Source organism: Sceloporus occidentalis, unplaced genomic scaffold (genome assembly GCF_023333645.1).
Source record: "Sceloporus occidentalis isolate IW3139 unplaced genomic scaffold, rSceOcc1.0.p SCAF_138, whole genome shotgun sequence".
Lineage (NCBI taxonomy): Eukaryota > Metazoa > Chordata > Lepidosauria > Squamata > Phrynosomatidae > Sceloporus > Sceloporus occidentalis.
In genome coordinates this window covers 1,665,564-1,686,696 of record NW_028317118.1, presented here as the reverse complement: position 1 = coordinate 1,686,696, position 21,133 = coordinate 1,665,564, and the positions used below count along the sequence as shown (strand labels likewise).

General features: G+C 43.9%; 1 protein-coding gene across 7 annotated transcripts in view; it reads left to right on the top strand.

Moving 5' to 3' along the window:
• LOC149281165 (nitric oxide synthase 1-like) overlaps positions 1–19,761 on the top strand; it is a 127,945-nt gene extending 108,184 nt beyond the window's left edge. For 6 of the 7 annotated variants that reach the window (XM_089499722.1, XM_089499721.1, XM_089499723.1 and 3 more), the window contains 13 exons: positions 3,136–3,252; positions 4,184–4,358; positions 4,849–4,987; positions 6,412–6,490; positions 7,683–7,876; positions 8,914–9,083; positions 9,596–9,806; positions 10,298–10,385; positions 10,906–11,027; positions 11,926–12,074; positions 12,230–12,424; positions 12,898–13,016; positions 14,234–19,761. In XM_089499722.1, the coding sequence (XP_089355848.1) occupies positions 3,136–3,252; positions 4,184–4,358; positions 4,849–4,987; positions 6,412–6,490; positions 7,683–7,876; positions 8,914–9,083; positions 9,596–9,806; positions 10,298–10,385; positions 10,906–11,027; positions 11,926–12,074; positions 12,230–12,424; positions 12,898–13,016; positions 14,234–14,291 (1,816 nt within the window). In that variant the 3' untranslated portion in view covers positions 14,292–19,761. Of the gene's footprint in view, positions 1–3,135; positions 3,253–4,183; positions 4,359–4,848; positions 4,988–6,411; positions 6,491–7,682; positions 7,877–8,913; positions 9,084–9,595; positions 9,807–10,297; positions 10,386–10,905; positions 11,028–11,925; positions 12,075–12,229; positions 12,425–12,897; positions 13,017–14,086 lie in introns of all 7 variants that reach the window. The other variant, XM_089499728.1, reaches the window with a different exon arrangement.
• Positions 19,762–21,133: the final 1,372 nt, after the last annotated feature.

The window sequence follows — 21,133 nt, the reverse complement described above, 5'->3', positions numbered from 1 at the left end:
ACTTATTTTTTCTTCGACCACATATGCCAACTCACAGATCCCTGGCTTGTCCCAGAAGACAGTCAGCTCCTTTTGGATTCCAAAAGGCATGGCTGTAGGATGCTTCGAGCCTCCATCTAGGATCCCTCCAAACCAGGACATTAATTCCCAATAATGGCATGGTATATTGGTCTTCATGTTGGAAAAAGACTCAGAAAGGCGAGGGCTCAAATCCCCACTCAGCTATGGAAACCCACTAGGTGACCCTTTGGGCAAGTTACACTCTCTCAGCCCCAGAGCACGGCAAAGGCAACCTCCCTATGAACAAATCTTGCCAAGAAAACCCAGTGATGGTTTTGCCTTAAGGTCACCATAGGTTAAAATTGACTTGAAGGCACATAACAAGATAGCTACCAAGAAGTCCCCAGCTTCTGATACGTAAAGGTGTCCTGTAAGGGTGGGCAACTTCAGTTGGTCAGAGGGCCAATGTTGCCACTGCAAACCATGCCACCCAGCAGTCCCCAGGAGTGCAAAGTAGCTGTTTGGGATGAGAAATATTTCCTGACCGTCAAACCATTTTTGCTTCCAAGGCATTTGAAGTTTAGCTGATCTCTGTATGTTTTATTGCTTCTGTTGCTTTTATTCATCTTGAAGTTATATTTGGAATTTTTGTTGCCTGGGTTTTTTTTAAAAGGTAGGTTTGTATAACATCTTGGCATCCATATGGATGACAGGTGGTTTTAAAAAGAGATATATGTGTGTGTATGTTTTAAAATGCTGGCCCTTATCCAAAAAGTCCAAATCAGCAAATATAATTCCCTTCTCTGATTTTTTTTAATCTTTACAACAAGCCTGCAAGTTATTTCATGCACCGAGTAAATGTGTCTGACCCAGCTCACCCAGAGTCTAGGATGTGATTTGATTCAGAATAAAAGGAAGTTTGTTTGACGTAGAGCCTGGAAATGTTGCTTTTTTAGACTACACTGCACAGAATCTTGCCAAGAAAACCCCATGATAGGTTCGCCTTAGGGTTGCTGTAAGTCAGAAATGACTTGAAGGCACACAACAACAACAGCAACAAGCCTAGAATTCCCCAAGTCATCATATTGAAGGAAAGCACATATTTGTGAAAATAATGTACTAAAATGCATTATAACCAAGAAAGTGTGCACAAATTTTCAGGATGATTTCCTTTTTTAAACAAAATTGCCAAATGATGGAGAAATAGGATGTAACAAATGTAAGATTGGGAAAATAAGAAGATGAGAGATACTGAAAATGACAGATAGATGCCTGTATTTTAACTTATCTTTCACAGATCTAAGGACCACAACGGTTGTGATGTAAAAGCAAATCTTGATGAGGAAAATTAAGGAAGTGCTGTCTCTGCTCTATCACAGTTTGATACCAAAGGAAATGATGGAATAGTGCAATGTTAGACCACGTAGTCCTGATTCCACTAGAAAACAAATAGCAAAGTGCTAGTTGGAATCTGTCTCTGCGGTGTCTCCATTCTGCTTTCCCCGTCAATTGTTTTTAAGCTTAGCAATTACACCAGATGATCGCTAGATGTCAGGCTCTTGCTACTACTTAGTAGCAATTTCTGACAGTCTTGGACCTTCTCTAGTTCTTTGCTTCCTCACTCACCTTAGGGTCAAATCAGATGTGTGATGTGCGGCAGAAAATGTGTGCTTGGACCTCCTAACTCTCTGCCAAGAAGTTTTAAAGCAGCCTCTTTCCAGGGGGGAATCAGAATACAAGTGCTGCAAACTGGGTGTCCTAAAGTTTAGTCCTGTGTGCTGTTTTCCTGGAGTACCAGTGACTTTCCCCCACAGACTGCTGTTACCCCATGGAGGCAGGGCAATGGGGTGGAGGGTGGGGGATACAAGCACAGTAAAGGTCCATGTGCTCCTCTGCCCCCATGAGTCAAATAGCAGCTTAAAAGCAATGGACAGTCTACAAACATTTGCCTTCTGAAGCTGAGTTGGTTGGGTGACACAGGCCTTTTCAGTGGTATGATACCTGGATTGTGAAAACTTTTCCCTATGGAGACTCAGTTGGTCTCTTTGCTGGCTGTGGGGTGGATGTGGAAAATAATATTATTGACTATTGTAATAGTAGTAGTTGTAGTAGGAGCAGGAGCAATAGTGTGGCAAGTTTCAAGGGTTCAAAGTGCTTCCTATGCATTATCTAGTGATGATGTCTATATCACCCCTGTAAGATATTATTATGTCTCATACTGCAGCTGAAAGGACTCAACCAGAGAGAAAACTTAGCTTGCCTATGACCACCTTGTATATTTATGGCAAGGGTCAGATTCAGACCCAGAACCCTAATATGTAGCTCAGTCACTCAGCTTCTATGCTACTTATCTTATATCTGCTTACATGGAAGCTTGTCATGCCTCTCTGATTAGGTTTGCTTGTTTTTCTCACTGCTGTTGGGAGTAATTTTATTTGACACTGCAATCTTCTCTGCTTTTTTTTTAATGCTTGTTGCTGTTGGTTATGATTTCATGTTTCCATGACTGTCGTTTGTCTTATAACTGTAAGGTGGGATAGACATGTTTCAAAATACAACAAAGCAATCCTGTTTGTTTCTGCTCCGAAGCAAGCCCCAGTGCATTCAACGTTGTTTTCTTTCATGTAAGCAGATATAGGATAGCAGCCTAATTTGGGACAGGAAATGATGCAGAATGAAGTGGAGAGCACTATAGTTCTTTATCTCTCCCTTCCCACTGCCGTGAATGAACTGAAAGCCTTACCATAATTGCTTAAAAATTAAACTGTTAAAAGTGGGGAGATCCATTTGCAGATTTTGTTTGTGTGTACTTTGCCCGTAAGGTCCCAAGCAAGTTCTTACTTAACATTTCCAGAGAGGAAAATGGGGTGATTGAGTGTGGAGATGTAGTACCAACCATGTAGTACAGTCACTCATTATGGTCATTCCCATAGCTACTAATGGGTTTCAATTGCCCATTGAAGAACAAGCTAAAATACTTTGCTTTACAACAGGGATAGCACACAGCAAAATAGTGTTGCTGGAAAAATCCATCCCCCCACCCCCTTCATTGGCAACCGTGAGTGTTGAAACTAAACACAGAGGCTTCTGTTCTACCTCCCAGAAATTCTAATTCTGCTTCAATCCTATTTTCAGGAGCTACAAAGTACGTTTCAACAGCGTCTCCTCGTATTCAGATGCTCGGAAATCCTCAACTGATGGGCCGGAAGACAGGGATAACTTTGAGAGCACTGGTCCTTTGGCCAATGTCAGGTGATCAGAGAGGGCTGAGGTGGGACAGAGGTGTGCTGTTTTGGGATTGAATTCTGAAGGTGGTGGACATACATAATCCAAGGGACAAACCTGCAGTCCTCTTGGCATGAGTATCTTGGAGTTGTGGACACCATGTCAAGTAGTGTGGTAGTCAGTGCTTCTCATAACAGTCCCCATAGCCAAGCTCCTAAGAAGACTCCAAGCATAAAGGTAGCTGTGTTGATCCATATCAACAATCTGTCCTAGCACTTTTCAGCTCTGTCAGGAGCAGGTCTTTTGTAATGCTAATGGGTCTTAATTGCCAATCCAAAATCAAGCTAGCCAAAGTAATATGCATTCCAATTATTATTATTATTATTATTATTATTATTATTTATATTTTCCCACCTCTCCCAGATGGATCAAGGCGGGATTACAGTCTGCTAAAACACATACATCAATAATAAAATACATATAAAAATACAATTAATCTTAAAAGCTAACTCATCGTCAAGTGGTAATGCAGTAGATTCATAGAATGGTCTGAAGGTGTCTCTTACACAAGGTCAGGTGGTTAAGCTCGCCGGAAGAGATCCGTTTTAAGTGCCTTCTTAAATGCCTCCAAGGAGGTAATAAGGCGGATCTCTCCCAGAAGACCGAATAGGTCAAAACAGTATATTATTGCTGGTAAAATTCATCCTCTTTCTGCAAGTTAAGCTTAGAAGAAACAGGGAGGTTGAGAGGGGGCAGATATATAACATCCACTTATCAAGAATTCCTGCCTAGTCCAACTATGCCACTAAGCTTATTGTCACATCCGGCCTCTGGAAAGACAAAAAAAAAATCTCCTTCCTTGCACATGGCCTTCCAGGAAAGCAAAAATAACTCCCTTTGGCTCTGCTTATCCACTAGCCACTTGCAGCCACCTCTCTGTCTGCCTGCTTGCTTGCAGATTCTCCGTCTTTGGTCTCGGGTCACGGGCGTACCCCCACTTCTGCGCCTTTGCTCGTGCTGTGGACACACTCTTGGAGGAGCTGGGAGGGGAGCGTATCCTGAGGATGGGTGAGGGAGATGAACTCTGTGGACAGGAGGAATCCTTCCGGACATGGGCCAAGAAGGTCTTCAAGGTAGCCTGCTTCCTTTTTGCCTCTTGGGGGACAAGTTGTGTTTTCAAACATGATGTCTCAGCCAGAGGGCCAGCCTTTAATACTGTGTAGCTATTGTTTCAGTCAGCATGTTCCAGAAGGGGTGAAACTATCTAAGATGGGCCCTCCATCTACTCTTCTTCAAGCTAAACCTGACCCAGTTTCCTCCACCACTGACCACATCACTGAATTTTCATGTGGAATTAAAAATCAGTCAGTCTCAGATTAAGGAACAAAACAGCAAAAACAAATTAAAGTTTGAACCAGTTTTAAAAAAGTGACACTGATGACAAATAGACGGATTCATCCATTTCTACCCAAAACCCATTGTGCTTGCTCCATGTCTGGCTGTGCCACTCACACAGTGCTTTTCCTAATCTCACCCCTGTTCACCATTGTGGAGACGAGGGAAAATCCTACCTAGGGCACAGGGGTGTTTTGCTTGGTCTTGAACCCCTCATATCTCCTGCAGGCAGCATGTGATGTGTTCTGTGTGGGCGATGATGTCAACATTGAGATGGCCAACAACTCCCTTATCAGCAATGACCGGAGCTGGAAACGGAGCAAGTTCCGCCTGACGTATGTGGCTGAGGCTCCTGAATTGACACAAGGTATTGTTATCCTGCCCCCCCACTTCCCGGCACCACCTTCCTTCGGTGGTCCTCATCCTAGTCCCTAACCATGCCTGCAATGTTAGAACAGGGTTGGGTGAAGTGTAGTCCATAGGCCATATATATCCTGTGCTCCTGCTTTTGTGGCCCTAGAAGCCCCCACTGGTTCCCCGAAGCCCCCAACCCCCTTGTCTATTTTTTTAAAATTCAGTTGCAACTTTTGCCCTGCCACCATGCAGGAAACCCTTGGCATGTGTGAAAAGACATGAAAGTACCCCATCAAGCAACCCAGAACCCATAGTACCCCCCAACCATTTCATTTTTCCTCTGCAGAAGGTGATGTTGCATTACTTGGGCTTACCATGCACAGCCCTTGAAAGCGGGGGACTGCCAAGGGAATTGGCCTCTGGTCCCCATTGACTTGCCCCTCCAAGATTTGGACCATAGATGGACAATTGTGGCCTTCTAGATGTGTTGGGGCAACAGGTCCCTAGCCAGAATGGTCAGCGATGAGGGATTGTGGGAGTTGTGCCAGTAATATCTGAAAGGCCATGGTTTCCCAGCCCTGTTTTAGACCTAGTTGGTGTAAGCAATGGGAGAGATACTTTTAAGGAAGGGGACAGAAGCAGAGTTACCTCCCTGCCACCTGCTTGGATGACAAAAGCCCACCAGAGCTTTGGTAATATTGAAGCGACTGAACTATAAGATTGCCTTTCAGCAATATGAACCTATGCTTGACTGCTCAGAAATAAGGCACATTCACATTGAGTTCAGCGGGGCCTAATCACAGTTATGTATGTATAGGATTGCAGCCTACCTGGCTACATTTATGGCTGTGTGGTGACATGATATAAACATGGGTCTTTTCATAGCATTTTCCCAAGGCTTTCCTAGCACTTGAAAGCAGTGCATTTCAAGTAACGTTAGCTGAAACACATTACTTTTAGAGGTAAATGGGGGCATAATGGTGGCCCTTTTGCAAAATAACCTAACTGGTGATGTTTTTACTTGTGGGAGTGGAAATGAGTAACAGCTACTCATTATTTTCAGAACATTGTGTGCAAGGGTCACTTTGGGACATTTTTATATTTTATTGTGTTTTTAAAATAATTATTTTAAATTAAAAAGTTAATGCATTACAGGTAAATTCATAAAGTCACAAATAAGGAGTAATTTGTTTTGTTTTGTTTTTTTAAAGTAATGAAATACATTTACCTTTAAAAATAACATTCCATGCTGGAGTAAGTATAAGCAATACAGCTCTCTCACTGCCAGTGAGGTGATAGAACGGCAAATCCCAGGCCAGTAAAGCATGTATAGTGTGAAACATACAGCTCTTCCCTGTTCTCCCATTGATCTGGAATTGGCTTCCCCATGATGCAGTGTGGTTCCATTGCTTACAGACATTCTCTTTCAACTCCCAGGCTTATACAGCATTCATAAAAAAAGAGTCTTTGCAGCCCGTCTTCTGAACCGTCAGAATCTACAAAGCCCAAAATCCAGGTAAGGAACTGCAGACCCCACGGGAGCTTTTTAACAGTGTGCATATCTACTCAGAAATAAACTATATTGTCTTCAGTGCAAAGCCTGATGCTCCTGGGGGAATTTTTACTACACAGTTGGTAAAGAGCAGTAAGTAATAATAATAATAATAATAATAAATTTTATTTATATACCGCTTTTCCAAAAAGATCAAAGCGGTTTACATAGAGTTTAAAACCAATTACAAAAACATCATAAAATAGATAAAACCAAGAGCACTAAATACAATATACAATCTAAAAACAATCATTCAATCAATCAATAGGGTGAGGTAGAGAGTCAGTGGGATCAGAGTACACGACTTCATTTTCCAGGGGGGAAGGCTTGACAGAAGAGGAAGGTTTTAAGCCTCTTTTTAAATGTTTCCAGGGGGGTGATAAGATGGAGCTCGTCGGGAAGACTATTCCAGATTTGTGGGGCCGCTACTGAGAAGGCCATCTGGGAAGTAATAACATATTTAGAAGGTGGAATTTCCAACAAGTTCTTCCCAGTTGTTCTGAGTGTGCGGGGCGGATTATATGGGGGGATGCGGTCCCTCAAGTAACTCGGGCCCAAGCCATGAGACCTGGTAGTTCAGACTGACTCCATCTAGCCCAATATCAGAACTTAGAGAAGTTACTTTTTTCACTACAACTTCCAGAATTCCCCAGTTATAACTGGCTATAGAATTGTAGTCCAGAAAAGTAACTTTTCAAAGTTTTGTTCGATATCTTATTTGCTACAATTATCAGCCAGATGCTGCTGGGATGCCTACAATCAGGGATGGAATTCAATAGTAACAGTAGTAGTAGTTGTGTGCCTTCAAGTCCAGTGAAACAATAGGCTTCCAGTCCAGGTCAAGTCTCCAACATTTACATTTGAATAATAATATCTGGCATGCCTGCATGTTACATAAAAATGTAATAGCTAGTTTGACCCTGAGAATAAGTGGAACCTGGTTGATAATTCAGTATATAATAGTGGGATCTGAACATGGTGATTTTTTTTTACATGTGACCCATGTCTGATACAGTTCTGAAACACCTACATGTATATTTACTGTGATATGCAAGAGCTATGTTCTCTGCCAAGTACTTTTATTGCTAGTATAGAGTTATTGGAAGTGCTGATTGGAAACTTACTGGAACATTCTTAACCCTCCTGTTCCCTTTAGCCGCTCCACAATCTTTCTGAGGCTCCACACCAATGGGCACCAGGAGCTGCATTATGAACCTGGAGACCACTTGGGTGTTTTCCCAGGCAACCATGAAGATCTGGTCAATGCCTTGATTGAACGGGTGGAAGATGCACCTCCCACCAACCAGTTGGTGAAAGTGGAACTGTTGGAAGAAAGGAGTACAGCTTTAGGTAACAAGGGCAGGCAGTTTTCAAAGTTACTTGTTGTATCATTCATAATGGCGTAACCTTTAAAGACAACTATTTTTGCTGCTGGAGCATCTTAGTTGCATTCCTTAACACCTGGGCAAATTTGTTGTTGATGATGGTGATCTGTGCCTTTGAGTAATTTCTGACTTATGGCAGCCCTCAGGCAAAACTATCACTGGGGTTTCTTGGCAAGGTTTATTTAGAGGGGGGTTGCCATGGACTTTCTCTGAAGCTGAGAGGACTTGCCCAGGATCACCCAGTGGGTTGAGTAAGTGGGGATTCAAACCCTGGTTTCCCAGAGCCCTAGTCTAACACTCAAACAACTATGCCACATTGGCTCTCTTAACATCTTTATTAGGACTGGCCAAAACACTTGAAAAGTGTGCATATGCTTAAATTCTCTAGCCACATGTTTCCCACACCTGCATAGACAGAAGATCTAGCTTAAATATGCTTGTAGAATCACAGTTTTAAAGATGGACGGGACATTGGAAATCATCTAGTCCCGTGTTTCCCTACCTATGCCTCCTCCATTTGTTTTGGACTTCAGATCCCAAACAACCAGGAATTATGGGAGCTGAAGTCCAAAACATCTGGAGGACCAAAGGTTGGGATCTACTGCTCTAGTCCAGTTCTACTCACAGTAATCTTGAGCCTTCAGTATCCATGACAGACGGCCATCCAGTCACTGCTTAAATGAATACCTCCAGTTTCTAATAGTTCACTTGTTCTGGTTAGGGCCTGCCCAAGCCATTTTGCTAGCCAAGACAAAGAACTGACTTTATTATTTGAATGTTTCATCAACAGTGACAGTGGGAGATTATCCTCTGCTGTGCCCAAAGGGAACAGGCTGGCTTTGAGGCTCAGGACAACCTACGTAGCACATATTTCTTTCCTCAAACACCCTGCTGCTTCCTCCCAATGTCTTCTACCTGAAGTGACCAGCACACTTTGCCTAATGGCAGAGCAACTCTGATACTGTTGTGACATTGAAGATGAACTGGGTTCTGTCCCCACAGGTGTCATCAGCAACTGGACAGATGAGAACCGCATTCCACCCTGTACCATCTTCCAGGCATTCAAATATTATCTGGATATAACCACCCCTCCCACACCAATCCTGTTGCAACAGTTTGCCTTATTGGCCACCAGTGACAAAGAGAAGAAGCGCCTTCAAATTCTTAGCAAGGTAAGCAGAGTCAGAAGGGCAGTGGAAGATTGTAATGAGAAACCTACCTCTCTCCCAGCCCCATTGCACTTTCTTCATCTTTACAAAGTGGCTGATGATTAATGCCCTATCACATTCTGCCATGTGTGGCAAAATGTTAGACCCCCAGTATAGAGAGCTTGGATAGTAGGATTCTTCTTTCCAGGATCAGTTCCAGAACTGTGTCTCGGGGACAGAAATAAAGCATTTAACCCTTTACTGAGAATTTTTGGGTGCATGGAGTGTGCACCCAACATCAATGGGTAAATACACCAAGGTCATTTTGCTGATGGTTGTAATATCATCAAAGCTGCAAGTTAGATGGGACAACAGATGACAATCCCCAGAGGTGCCTGCTATCTAGCATGATGAATATACAGACCTTCTGATGGGAAATGTAGTTCAACAACATCTTGAAGGCCAAACATTCTCTTTCTTTACACAAGTGCAAGCAGAATGCTGGACTAACCTAGTGCACTTCTTCTCTCATACAGGGTCTGCAGGAATATGAAGAGTGGAAATGGTCTAAAAACCCCACAATGGTTGAAGTGCTGGAAGAGTTCCCATCTGTACAGATGCCCTCCACCCTCCTACTGACTCAGCTCCCATTGCTCCAGCCTCGCTACTATTCCATCAGCTCTTCCCCTTACATGTACCCTGATGAGGTCCACCTCACAGTAGCTGTGGTCTCCTATCGCACCAGGGGTATATATATTTAAAAGCTATCTGTGGACTTGAAAGTTGAGCATGGGGATCAAACTGTGCCCAGATCTAAGATGTTACTTCTTGTTTATTGAAATATAACTTTATCAGGCCTCAGTGAGCCAGGATTAGTACTTGAAGTTCAGCTGTTGTGCCACAGCCTAACTACTGATTTTGCATTTTGTCTTTATTATTTGCAGTATCCAAAAGCTAATGTGTACTGGTAGACATAACCTGTTTGATAAACAATAGCATTTAGAAACAGAGATAATTTGACCATTGACATGCAACAGTACTTAATGGATGACAGCAGTGCAAACACAGTCAATGTCTAACACACTGAAAGGTCAGATTCGTAATGTGAATTTGAAATTTGGAAGTCAGATATTCACATTCAAAACCTGAGTAGTGATTTGTTTTTAAAAAGGCCAATGTTGGATATTTTCTATGACTGCACTTCCACATTAACCAGTAACCTTTCTACATTCTCCTAGATGGGGAAGGGCCAATACATCATGGGGTCTGCTCTTCCTGGTTCAACCGGATACAGGAGGATGAAATAGTGCCATGTTTTGTCAGAGGGTAAGATGTGGGAAACCAGAGGTTTAAAAAACAGTCTGGAAAAATTGGACTTCAGCTTTGTTTTGGTTCTGTTGAAGCCCAGAAGGCCGAGTCAGGTTGCAGTCTTATGTGCTCTTACAGGCTCCATCAAACACACTGTAATTTGTGAGATAAACTAGCCTGAAAACTTGAATTTTGCTAGAATAACCAGATTGTAAATCTTGTAGAACCTTGGTAATACAATAAGCAAAGAGAGCAGTGTTGGACATTAAAAAAATTCCAAAATCGATATTAGTGTAATGCCTTTATTAGACCAACCAAAAGCAAATATGTACAGGCTTTTGAACTCTTTAAATTAGGGTTGCATTGAGAGATCCTAAGGATGGAGAACTGATTTTGTTCTCATATTCTTGGAAATGGAAGCAATTTTCTAGTCCTGAGGGTATGTTAATTCTGGAATTTGCACTCACTCTTCTGCAGTCAAAACTGAGGCAAATCTGGTTGTTTGATCACACAGTGAAATTCCCTTTTCTTTATCCAGAGCTCCTGGATTCCACATGCCCCAAGATCCACAGGTTCCTTGCATCCTGATCGGTCCTGGGACAGGGATTGCTCCTTTCCGGAGCTTTTGGCAGCAGCGACTCTTTGATATCAAAAACAAAGGTAGGTCTAGTCCTGTGTCAGTATTTCAATACAGTGTCCCTGGCCTCACTTGGTAGATCTCCAAAAGAAGGAATGTCCAACTGTTCTAACTTGCAGTTGCATACTGCCTTTCCTGTAGTGAGCTGTAGGCAACATACATAGCTCTCCTGCATTCCACTTTATTTTCACAGCAACAACTCTGTGAGGTAGGTCAGGCTGAGAGAGAGAATGTCTGCCCCAAGATCACTAGGTGAGTTTTCTTAGTTCAGTGGGAACTTAAACCTGGGGCGTAAATTCTACTGTTAGTAGAATATACCTGGAACTTAGATCAGTACAAGGTCCCATTGATTCAGAGGGTGTACTTGAGGTGAGATTAATAATTAGATTTATGCCTTTATTTCCCAGGTCCCAGTTCAACACTGTAACCACCACACTGGCTCTCTACCTGGTGATGTTTGCCCAAACAAGGAAGAAGCTGCCCCTCTGGCTTCAGTAAGAGTGGGCAAGGTTTGGGCTTTTTCAAGCCTGCCTCTCCTTTGAGGCTAGTGGTTTTTATCATCACACCCTTATGCGGGATGAGCATCCCTAGGCACCTGGTGAAGCCCACACCAATTCACTACTGATCTCTGGCACCATGTGGGTCTCCCACTTCTTCTTCATTACACTGTCACTGTGGAAGGGAACTGAAGCAGTTCTTGTCCTGCATGAACTGAGTGTACTCTAGCGACATACCCAAGTGTTTCTACTGAGACTATAAACTTCTGGGAAGGATTGGTAGTTCTGGTTCCCTAGAATGTAGTTGGAAACCAGCAGATGTATGTTACAGTGTGGATTATCTTCTGCTGATGCTGCTGGGAAGATGGACGCCATCTTACCTCCCTTCTATTCTCATCTGCCTTTTCCCCCATGTTGTCCCTAGGTCTGAAACCTTGTCCCATGACACTGGTTTTTGGCTGCCGCCAGTCCAAGATTGACCACATTTACAAAGAGGAAACTTTGCTGGCCAAAAGCAAAGGTGTCTTCAAGGAACTGTTCACAGCTTACTCCCGGGAGCCAGAAAAACCAAAGGTAACCCAGAATTTGTATGTTACTGGTTACCAGTAACTAATTCTTGTAATGAATACCTTTTTTCTAATACCCATAGTTACCTATAGGCCACTTCCTGGGGATATGAAAGCCCAACACATAGTGAGATTCTAATCATACCCTTTACCTTTTTGTAGAAATATGTGCAAGACATCCTGCAGGAGCAGCTGGCAGGATCAGTTTACAAGGCCCTGAAGGAACAAGGAGGCCACATTTATGTCTGTGGTGATGTCACCATGGCTGGAGATGTTCTCAAGACCATCCAGAGCATTGCGAGGCAGCAAGGCAAGCTGACAACTGAGGAGGCCAGTACTTTCATCAGCAAGCTAAGGGTGAGTACACATTTCCCATAATTCCACAGGGCACTGCTCTATTCACTGGAATCTACAGCAGCCTCCCCAACCTGATGCCCCTCCCCTGTGTTGGATTACAACATCTGTAATTCACCAAAAGCCAGTGAGCTGATGGGAATTGTGGTCCAACATGTGTGGAAGGTGCAATGGATCTTAATGGAGGCAGGGGTGAACAAGGGAAGAATGTGTATTTATTTCAAAGTTTTATACCACCCTGGTCATCTAGATGAGGGGTCTTCAAGATCTCTTGGGTTTCAGCTTCCCAGATTTCTGACCATGGGTTCTAATGGCTAGTGCTTCTGGAATTTAAAGTCCAAAACATCTGGAAAAGCAAAAACAAAGAACCACTGAATTCTAGGTCCTTTTATGCTTTCTCCAAAGGGCCTGTATTCTGCAAGATAGTAATTGTGCATGGATTTTCTATCTCACGTGTCTCTTCCCCCGCTCTGCAGGATGACAACCGATACCATGAGGATATATTTGGAGTCACTTTGCGCACATACGAAGTGACTAACCGCCTACGATCTGAGTCGATTGCACACATCGAGGAGAGCAAGAAAGACACGGATGAGTGAGTTAGTTTGCTGGCTTTTCCCCTTTCTTTTTAAACCTGGGCTTTTGTTTCCCTAAAATGTGTGGGCTGAAGAATAGAATCCCTTTTGTTGTTCAGAATTGGATCATGGCAAAACCTGACGCTATCCCTTGAGTCTCACATTGAGAGTGGGTGGGGATTACTATACAACTGGATCGTTGGGGTTTCTTGCAGAACTTGGATAAGTTGCTTTTTTGAACTACAGATCCCAGATTTACCCATCCACAGGGACCATGGGTCAAATAACATTTCAGAGCTCTGCTCTTTTGCATGATACTGAATATAGAAAGTTCCACTGTCAACCCCTTGCAGCTCTAAGGGACTGAGGAAGAAAAACCTAAATTCAAACTAGGGGTAGAAAACCTTTGGTCCTACTGATGGTTTGGCCTACAAGTCCCAAATGGTTACAAATGATGGGAACTAGTCCAAAATATCTGGAGAACTAAAAGTTCCCAATCCTTTCTTGAGACCCTGGTATTGGGGACAAGCTGCTGACAGTGGTTTGTGGTGAGGCAAAAGCAATGGAACAGAGCCAGAGGTCAGGATCAAAGAATAAATTAGAACCGAAGGACAAACCAGGAGACAGGTTCAAGAAAGCCAGACATCAACTTCCAAAGGACATAGAACCCACTGGGGCTCAGACAGATCATATAGCTCCAGAATCATTTGGAGAGGTGGAGTCATGCCAAGGGGGCCTTGTTCAGAAGACTTCCAGCTATAGTTCAGTGGCTCTCCAGACGGGCCAACTCGCCAAGATGCTATTACACTGTCTGGTAGCACACCATGCTTTTCAACATACATCACTTTAATTGCATATCCATTGCATTATATTCTGCCTTCCCTTCTTACAAAGAACACAAGGTATCTTAGAACTTGCTTCTTCCACTACCCCTTTGATCTACCAACAACCTTATGAGGTAGGTTAGGCCGATTAGTAATCATAGGCCCAAGGTCTCCCTGATTCTAAGTCCAGCATTTAAGTCCAGTGATGCTTAAAACACTTTACAATGCAAGTGTGATATCAGCTCTAACCATTGGCTTTCTTGCAGGGTGTTTTGTTCCTAACCTTGAGTAACCGTTGCCCAAGATGGGATGCCAAGCCCTGGCCAGTCATAGCAGCTCCTGCTGCACTGTTCCAGCCCAATGGGGGGGCTGGATCCTGTACTGACACGTCCACATCCACTCCTTTTCTCCAGGGACTCCACGGCCCATGGCAAAAGCTCTTCTGTGTCTCGTCCTGTTACTGTGTCCTGATGGATGTGTGTTGGCCAGCGCGCAGATGGTGACAGAGGAGATGGCGACGAAGCTGATGTTGCTCCCCTCACACACCTCTCCTTGCATCCTGTGGCAGTTTCTTTTCTCTCCGTGTGCCGTTCTCTGGAGTTCCCTCGCTAAAGCGTGATGGCTTTTCTCAACCTGCAGTGGCTCTTACACATACATACACACACACACACACAACTCACAACTTTGTTCTTCCTCTTGTTAATGACAAGGACTTGGGGGGGTTGTTTTGCTTTTTGGAGGCTGCATGAAATCACTTACCTAAGCAATCATCATCTGTATCTTTCAGTGTTCCATGGGGGGTGGGGGATCAAGGATAGCAGCAGAGAAATGTGGAGTTGCCATCTAGTTTGTCAAACTCTTTGCTTCAAGCAATGGGTCATATTCCCACCTCCGCCACCATTCATTGTCTGCACTCTGGCAGGAGGAAGGTGGGGAGGGGGTGAATGGCTGCCCTGTGCAATCTCTCTGTCCTCTACAAAGTGGGACTGGTCTCTCTTGGACAGGTCACAATCTCACCTTCATCAGCATGCTGTGTTCTGGTTGCACTGTCTTAATGTTACTGCCTTGCCCCTTTCTCCTTTTCCTGTCCCGGCTGAGTTCTCAACCCTGTGCAGTGTGCTTGTGTACAGTGGATTTAATGGTGGTGCTGGGGTCTTCAGGTCGGGGTGAGCAACTCTGACCCACCCCAGATTTTTCAGACTACAACTTACATTGTCTTTCACCATTGCCTGTGCTAGCTAGGGCTGAATGAAGTTATAAACCCCTCCTTCCAAAAAAGGAAAGTAAAAAGCAACTGGAAGGCTCCAGTTGCTCACCCTGCTTTACATTGTCATGTGTATTGTTTCACTTGCTTCAAAGTGAGGTAAGCCAGCTCCGCTGCATCTGCTCCCTGCTCCTCCTGTTTATTCGGCCGAGTAGGACCCTAGACTTCATCCCCAAAATCCAGCCTTAATGGCACCACTTTTTGAAGGTTGCAAAGGTAAGCAGACTTTCGCAGACAGGCTACCCGAAAGCGACTGTGGACCATGCCCTGCCTTTCAGAGTCTTTGTACATAGGAGAGCCTTCTAGGGGTTTTGCTCGCTTAATGTCATGGGATGGATGTATTCTTTTTTCCCTCAAAAATCATGGTGCCAAAGAACCATCTCTGCATAGGCCTGACCCAAAACATATTGCAGTCTGAAGTAAACGGGCCCCATTCCTGCCCAGTCAAAAAGCATAGAACTTAGATCAAGTTATTTTAGGATGTGTGGCAACAGTAAAAGCATGGTAGTTAATAAATTAAATAAAAACTAAGTGCCTTTGCATGACACCCATAACCAGCAGCATCAGGCAGCCCCCTCGCTCTTGGGTAAAGATTAAGCAATCCTTTCCACTGAAGAGCCATATAGACAAGGGGGAGGCCATTCTGACCCTCCAGTGGAGAACGATCATGGGAGAAACAGTTCAACAGCATTTAAAAGGATTCAGATCCTTCATCCCTGGTCTACAACATCCCTGTCTTGCCAGAGATACTACAGATTATGCAGGGAGGAGGGCAGGGGCATTGCTAGGCCTGGTCTCATAGGGTTCAGGGCCTAAATCTGTTTCCCCAAACCCTGAGTGTCCGTTGGTGCCAACTGAAGTTTTGTGTAAGCTTGTCAAGGAGCCAGGGTTCAGGGGAATGTCTGCTGAGGAAGGGTAGCTTTATCCTACTTCCAACATTCTGTAGGGACAAGATGTGGAGGAGAAGGAACAGAGAGAAATGAATGGAAGAAGAAAGAAAAGCCTTCTTTATTGCCCTCCTAAAAGCTTTAATAATTTAAAAAGAAGGCACCCCAAGCTTGTGAACACATCCCAGTCAGGGGGCAATATGGATTATCTTGGCTCTTCTGTGTCTTCTGTGATAGTAAGCATGGTCCTTCATAGCAGAATCCTAGAGACCTCAAGGGCCATCAAGTCCAACCCCGCTGCCCTGCAGGAATAAGTTTGATAAACTTATTTTGAGGAGAGTATAGGTCCCAGAATCCCCCATCTAGCTTAACTGGTGCCCATTGTGGGTGGTACATTTTTGGAATTGTAGTCCAAAATGTAAGTTTCCCATGCTCCCTACCATGCTTGCTGTGCCTTTCTCTGCTTGTGATAGTAGGTGTGTATTGGTGGAGTGGGGTATCCATCACACCCTGTTCGTTCGTTCGTTTGTTCATTCATTCATTCATTCATTCATTCTCTCTTTCTCAGATACTCACTAACTTGATTGATGTCCATGATCACATGAAGTATGGAAAAATGAGCGCTATCTCAATGATTCATAAAAAATCCAGGACATCCTCATCTTCCCTAGATGATAGATCTTACAGCTGTAATGACACAAAGTTAAACTCTGAACTACATTTTCAGGACATGGTTGCAAACTTTTAGTGGCAAATTCACTAATATGCCAGCAGTAAAACACCTTTGAGTCCTAATCTGACCTTGAGTGAGTATAAATGCTGCCCAGTCTTCCTTTTGAAGAGTTTGTCAATCACGATAGCAGAAACACATGTACATTCCAGCTTAGATAACTGAGGTAGTTTATAAAAGGGAGAGCATTTTTTGAGTATAGTGAGTAAAGCTAGATGGGGCTATAAACTTATTTTGTCTCTCTCAAGGCCCTTAAGAACTGAGAATTAAAGATTGGCTGGACAGAGTTTGAAAAGGTGAGGGAACGTCCTCTTGGGGTTGTAAATGTTGTATAGATTCCTTGGTAGCCCCTTGGAGGACATGCCTTTTCAGTAGAATGTGTTGCTGTTGTGATAAACTCTGGCTGGGTTTAGTTATGGCACTTTGATTCAGGCAGTAATCCTATAGATGGTTAAATGGGAGAAAGCCCCACTGTCCACAGTGGAACTTAATTCTGAGTAAATGTACAGAAGGTTGCACTGACAGTAAATGCAAAGCAAAGCTGATAGAGGGTGATTTTAAAAAGAAAACAAGATGATTCATTATCGCAATCTTTTAGCGTAACCTAGACCTGGTAAGATCAAAATATACCACATTCCAGTTCAATCCAAATTCTACACATTCCCAAAGTCCTGATTGTATCATGCTGGGGTTGTCAAAGAATACATGCAGCTTATTGCCTTGCAAAAAGTGAACTGCCACACTAGCTTGACATCATTTGCTGCATCAGGTTAGCCAGACATGCTCAAATACTTAGAATACTTTGCCCAAGCAGTTACGTGGGCAAGTACAACTGGATGTCCGGACTGCATGTCAGTTTATTGTGAGTTTAACACAAAGATGCATGTGTATGTTTGTTTCCCTTATCTATCTCCCCATGTGGATTGCTGGGGCTGAAAATGTAAGCAGCAGATGCACAAGAACAAAAAACTTTTTTTTTACAACAGACAAATTTAGTGAGGCTCAGCTGTAAACTTATCTAATAAATGGCTCAGTTGTTTGCCATGCTTGGAGACATATCGTGGCATGGCATGCTTTGAGAAACAGCTTGCGCGTCAGTGGAATGTTAGAAGATACAATTTTGTGTCCATTTAACTGCTGAACAAATGCCTTCATCTGGCTCTCTTTATTGCATTTCAATTGGTCCTCATAGATTTTGCCTGTTGCATTTTTTCCCCTTAAAATGTAATCAACCACTTTTGGGACCAGTCCAGGGATGGGAAAACATGCAGCCCTCTGCATGACTGCAACTCCCAGCAGCCATAGCCAGCCCAGCCAATGGTGAGAGATGTTGGGGTTTGTAGTCCAACAACAGACTTACCACACAAAACTAAAAAACCAGAATTTTAACATGATAAAAGTGTCTGGCTGGTACTTATCACACGGCATCATGTCCATCCTGCTGCTCCCTTGCATTCACTAATGAAGTGTGCCATTTTTCATTACGCTCTCATTCTCATTGCTACTCCATTACTGCCTTTGTGCGATGGGTCCCTTTTGCAACAGTTCCATTTCTCAGGCAGACATGGTGTGCATGGGCATGATTCTGCTCCTCTCCCCTCTTGCCTTTGCAGCCATTGCATCCATCAGCTTCTTCCCCAAGCCTGCTGGCAGCTGGGATGACTTATCCATGGCTTCCTCCAGAAGCGTGGGGCTGCTATATGGCTGTTCATGCTTCAGGGGGAAGACGCAGAAATCATTGCTGCCAACAACTTCCCAAAGTTGGGAAGCTCAGTGCTTTCAGAGAAGGGAGAAGCAGCACATTCACACAAGCAGGGTTTGGCAGTGGAAAAAAAGACCATGGGTCGCCAGACCACTATTGTGGGGAAAAGTGTGATAAATGATGCCAAACTGATATGCTTCCATTCTTAAACTAGCACAATTGTAGCAGTACAACAGGCTGGTATGATAAAGTCCAATATCTGGAGGGCTGCATGACTCCCATCCTTGCCTAGTCCCTGTCTTCTTGTGTAACTCTTGGCTCTGGTTTCTCCCCATGCTTGCTTTGTATAAAAGAAAGTGCACTCTCATCTCATGGCAGAGGCTTTTCTCCCCGCACTGCAGAAAATGAACCAAAGAGGCATCTTTGTTCAATGAGCTGATGCTTATGTTTTGTCAGTGGATGCTGCTGTAATGCTTAACTGTGCAGACGGTGCTATAGCAGTACCTAGTGGCAGAATACAAGCATTGCAGTTGAGTGATTGTAACTATTTTAAAAAATGAAAAGCTATGCCAGTTCTAGTGCAGAAAAGCATTCATAATTAAATAGAAACTTGCTCCTTTTACCTTTATCAGATAATGGCAACCATGTGTTTTGGTTGTACAAACTTGCCTCTGCTCCCTCACATGAGCTTTGGCCGGTTAACTTCAAGTACTCTGATGGTGTTGTGAGATGAACAGCTGTATATATGTTTCTGCCTACGCAGGGCTGCGACTTAATATGGGTGAGCAACATTTGGAAATCTAGAGGTCTCCCAAGCATCCAAGCTGTGGATCCTTCCTTGCTAACGTGACCATTTTTCATTCCTTTCCCTTTCAGCTCAGCGCCCTTGTGTCACTGTGCCTTCTTTGTTATTTATTTGTTAATGGGTATTTTTGTTTGTTTGTTTGTTTTTGAGTCACTGCCATACATCAAAAGCTGATGAACAAATCACAGTTGCATTTCCTTGCGTGGATGGGTAGTGCAATTCAGTTTGTAATGTTTTGATACACTGCACAAATGTCTGTTTCTTGGGTGTGAGGGAGGGTGGGAGCTGTATTTGATCATATCAATGCTTTAAGCGGTCGGAAATCTTTTATGTTCCTTTACCTCCAAGCTCTTGATGCTGCCAAGTCGACACCATTTGTACAACATGCTCAGCACCTCTCTCATGGACTGACTCCTGCTCTTGTTTGCGAGGTATCTACACTGTTCTAAAGCATGCACCTCCTTTCTGTATAGTTCGGATCTTCTGATTTTATGGAATAAAAATACTTATGCCTGTTTGCATTGCAATCAATTAAAAAAGTGAATTGAATCCATTGCACTGTCCTGCCTGGTCTTTTAGCATTTCTGGGTGTCTAAGGTGAATTGTTAAGGAAACATTCCACTTTGGAAAGTGAACTCACCATGCTATTGAGTGCAGCCAGGGCTTCAAGTGTCGGCATCAGACAGCAGATGCAGGATAGCAGCAGTGGCCGCCTTTTGGCATTTACTGCTGGACTCCAGCACCATTCCCTTCTCCCATACAGCAGAAGGATAGTGGAAGACAACTTGCTACCAACAGGGTTGAAGGAAGATTGAACGGCCAATTCATCAGATTTCTGTACATGGCATTATGGGGAGAGGGTGGCATCTTGTCCTCTCTCAGGCAGCAAGAGGTCTTAGGCCAGCCCTATTCCAATGCTTAGGTCGAAGGAAAAGGAGGACCAAGGTCCAATGCTGTCTGGTCAAATAGTAAAGCAAACCTCGACTGGTTACCTCTGCAGAGATTTAAGTCAGACCTTGCCTGAACATCAGCTACTCAGGGTTGGAATAAAAATTGTCTCTGGCAGCATTGGCCCTTAGTCCTTCCTTTCTTCCGCATGGAACAAGCCACTATTTTTCCCTCCTGTGGCTGCCATTTTAAAATAAAATATGCAGGTGCCACATGGTTGTTTAAACGTGTAAGTGTCCAGCTGGTACATTAAGCAGAGGTGGATGGCTCACCAGAACACTGACGCAGAACTCAGCATGCCAGTGGAACCCGTGCTTTATTCTAACTTCCGACAGAGTCGATACATACACTTAGGAGGAGCTGACAGGGAAAGGGATCTTGAAGTCATGGTGGACAACTCAGTGGAAACATCAGGGGTGCTGAAAATGGCCTTCTAACCCACCTCTGTACTCGAACCTGGGATCACTAAACAAAACGGGACAAAGCAGGGCAAACATGCGCCACACAACACATGTCTGCACTACACATAGTGCTGCTATTTCACTTTAACTTCTCTGGCTGCCTTCTGTTGCATTCTGGGATTTGAAGTTTAAATAGGGACATTTAGAATTCTCATCCAGAGAGCTCTTAGGCCTCACTGAACTACAAACCCCAGAATGCAATGGGAGGCAGCTGGCGCACTCAAAAGTGCAACAGCAAGTACATTTCTATACCACTTATCAGTGCACTTAAACACTCCCAGTGGTCCCCAAAGGGTGCCCTTTCAGAGACTTTGGACTTCATCTCCCAGAAGTGTCAGCCACGTTGGCCAATAGCCTGGGATTCTGGGAGCTGAAGTCCAAAGTTCCCTGAAAGAGCACAGTCTGGGGACACTGCGAGCCGGAGCTCAAAAGAATGCCAGGCTGAATCGACCCTGACTTCCCATCAACCTCAGAAGGCACAGCATTGGGGGGGGGGGTCTTGGAGGACACTTCCCA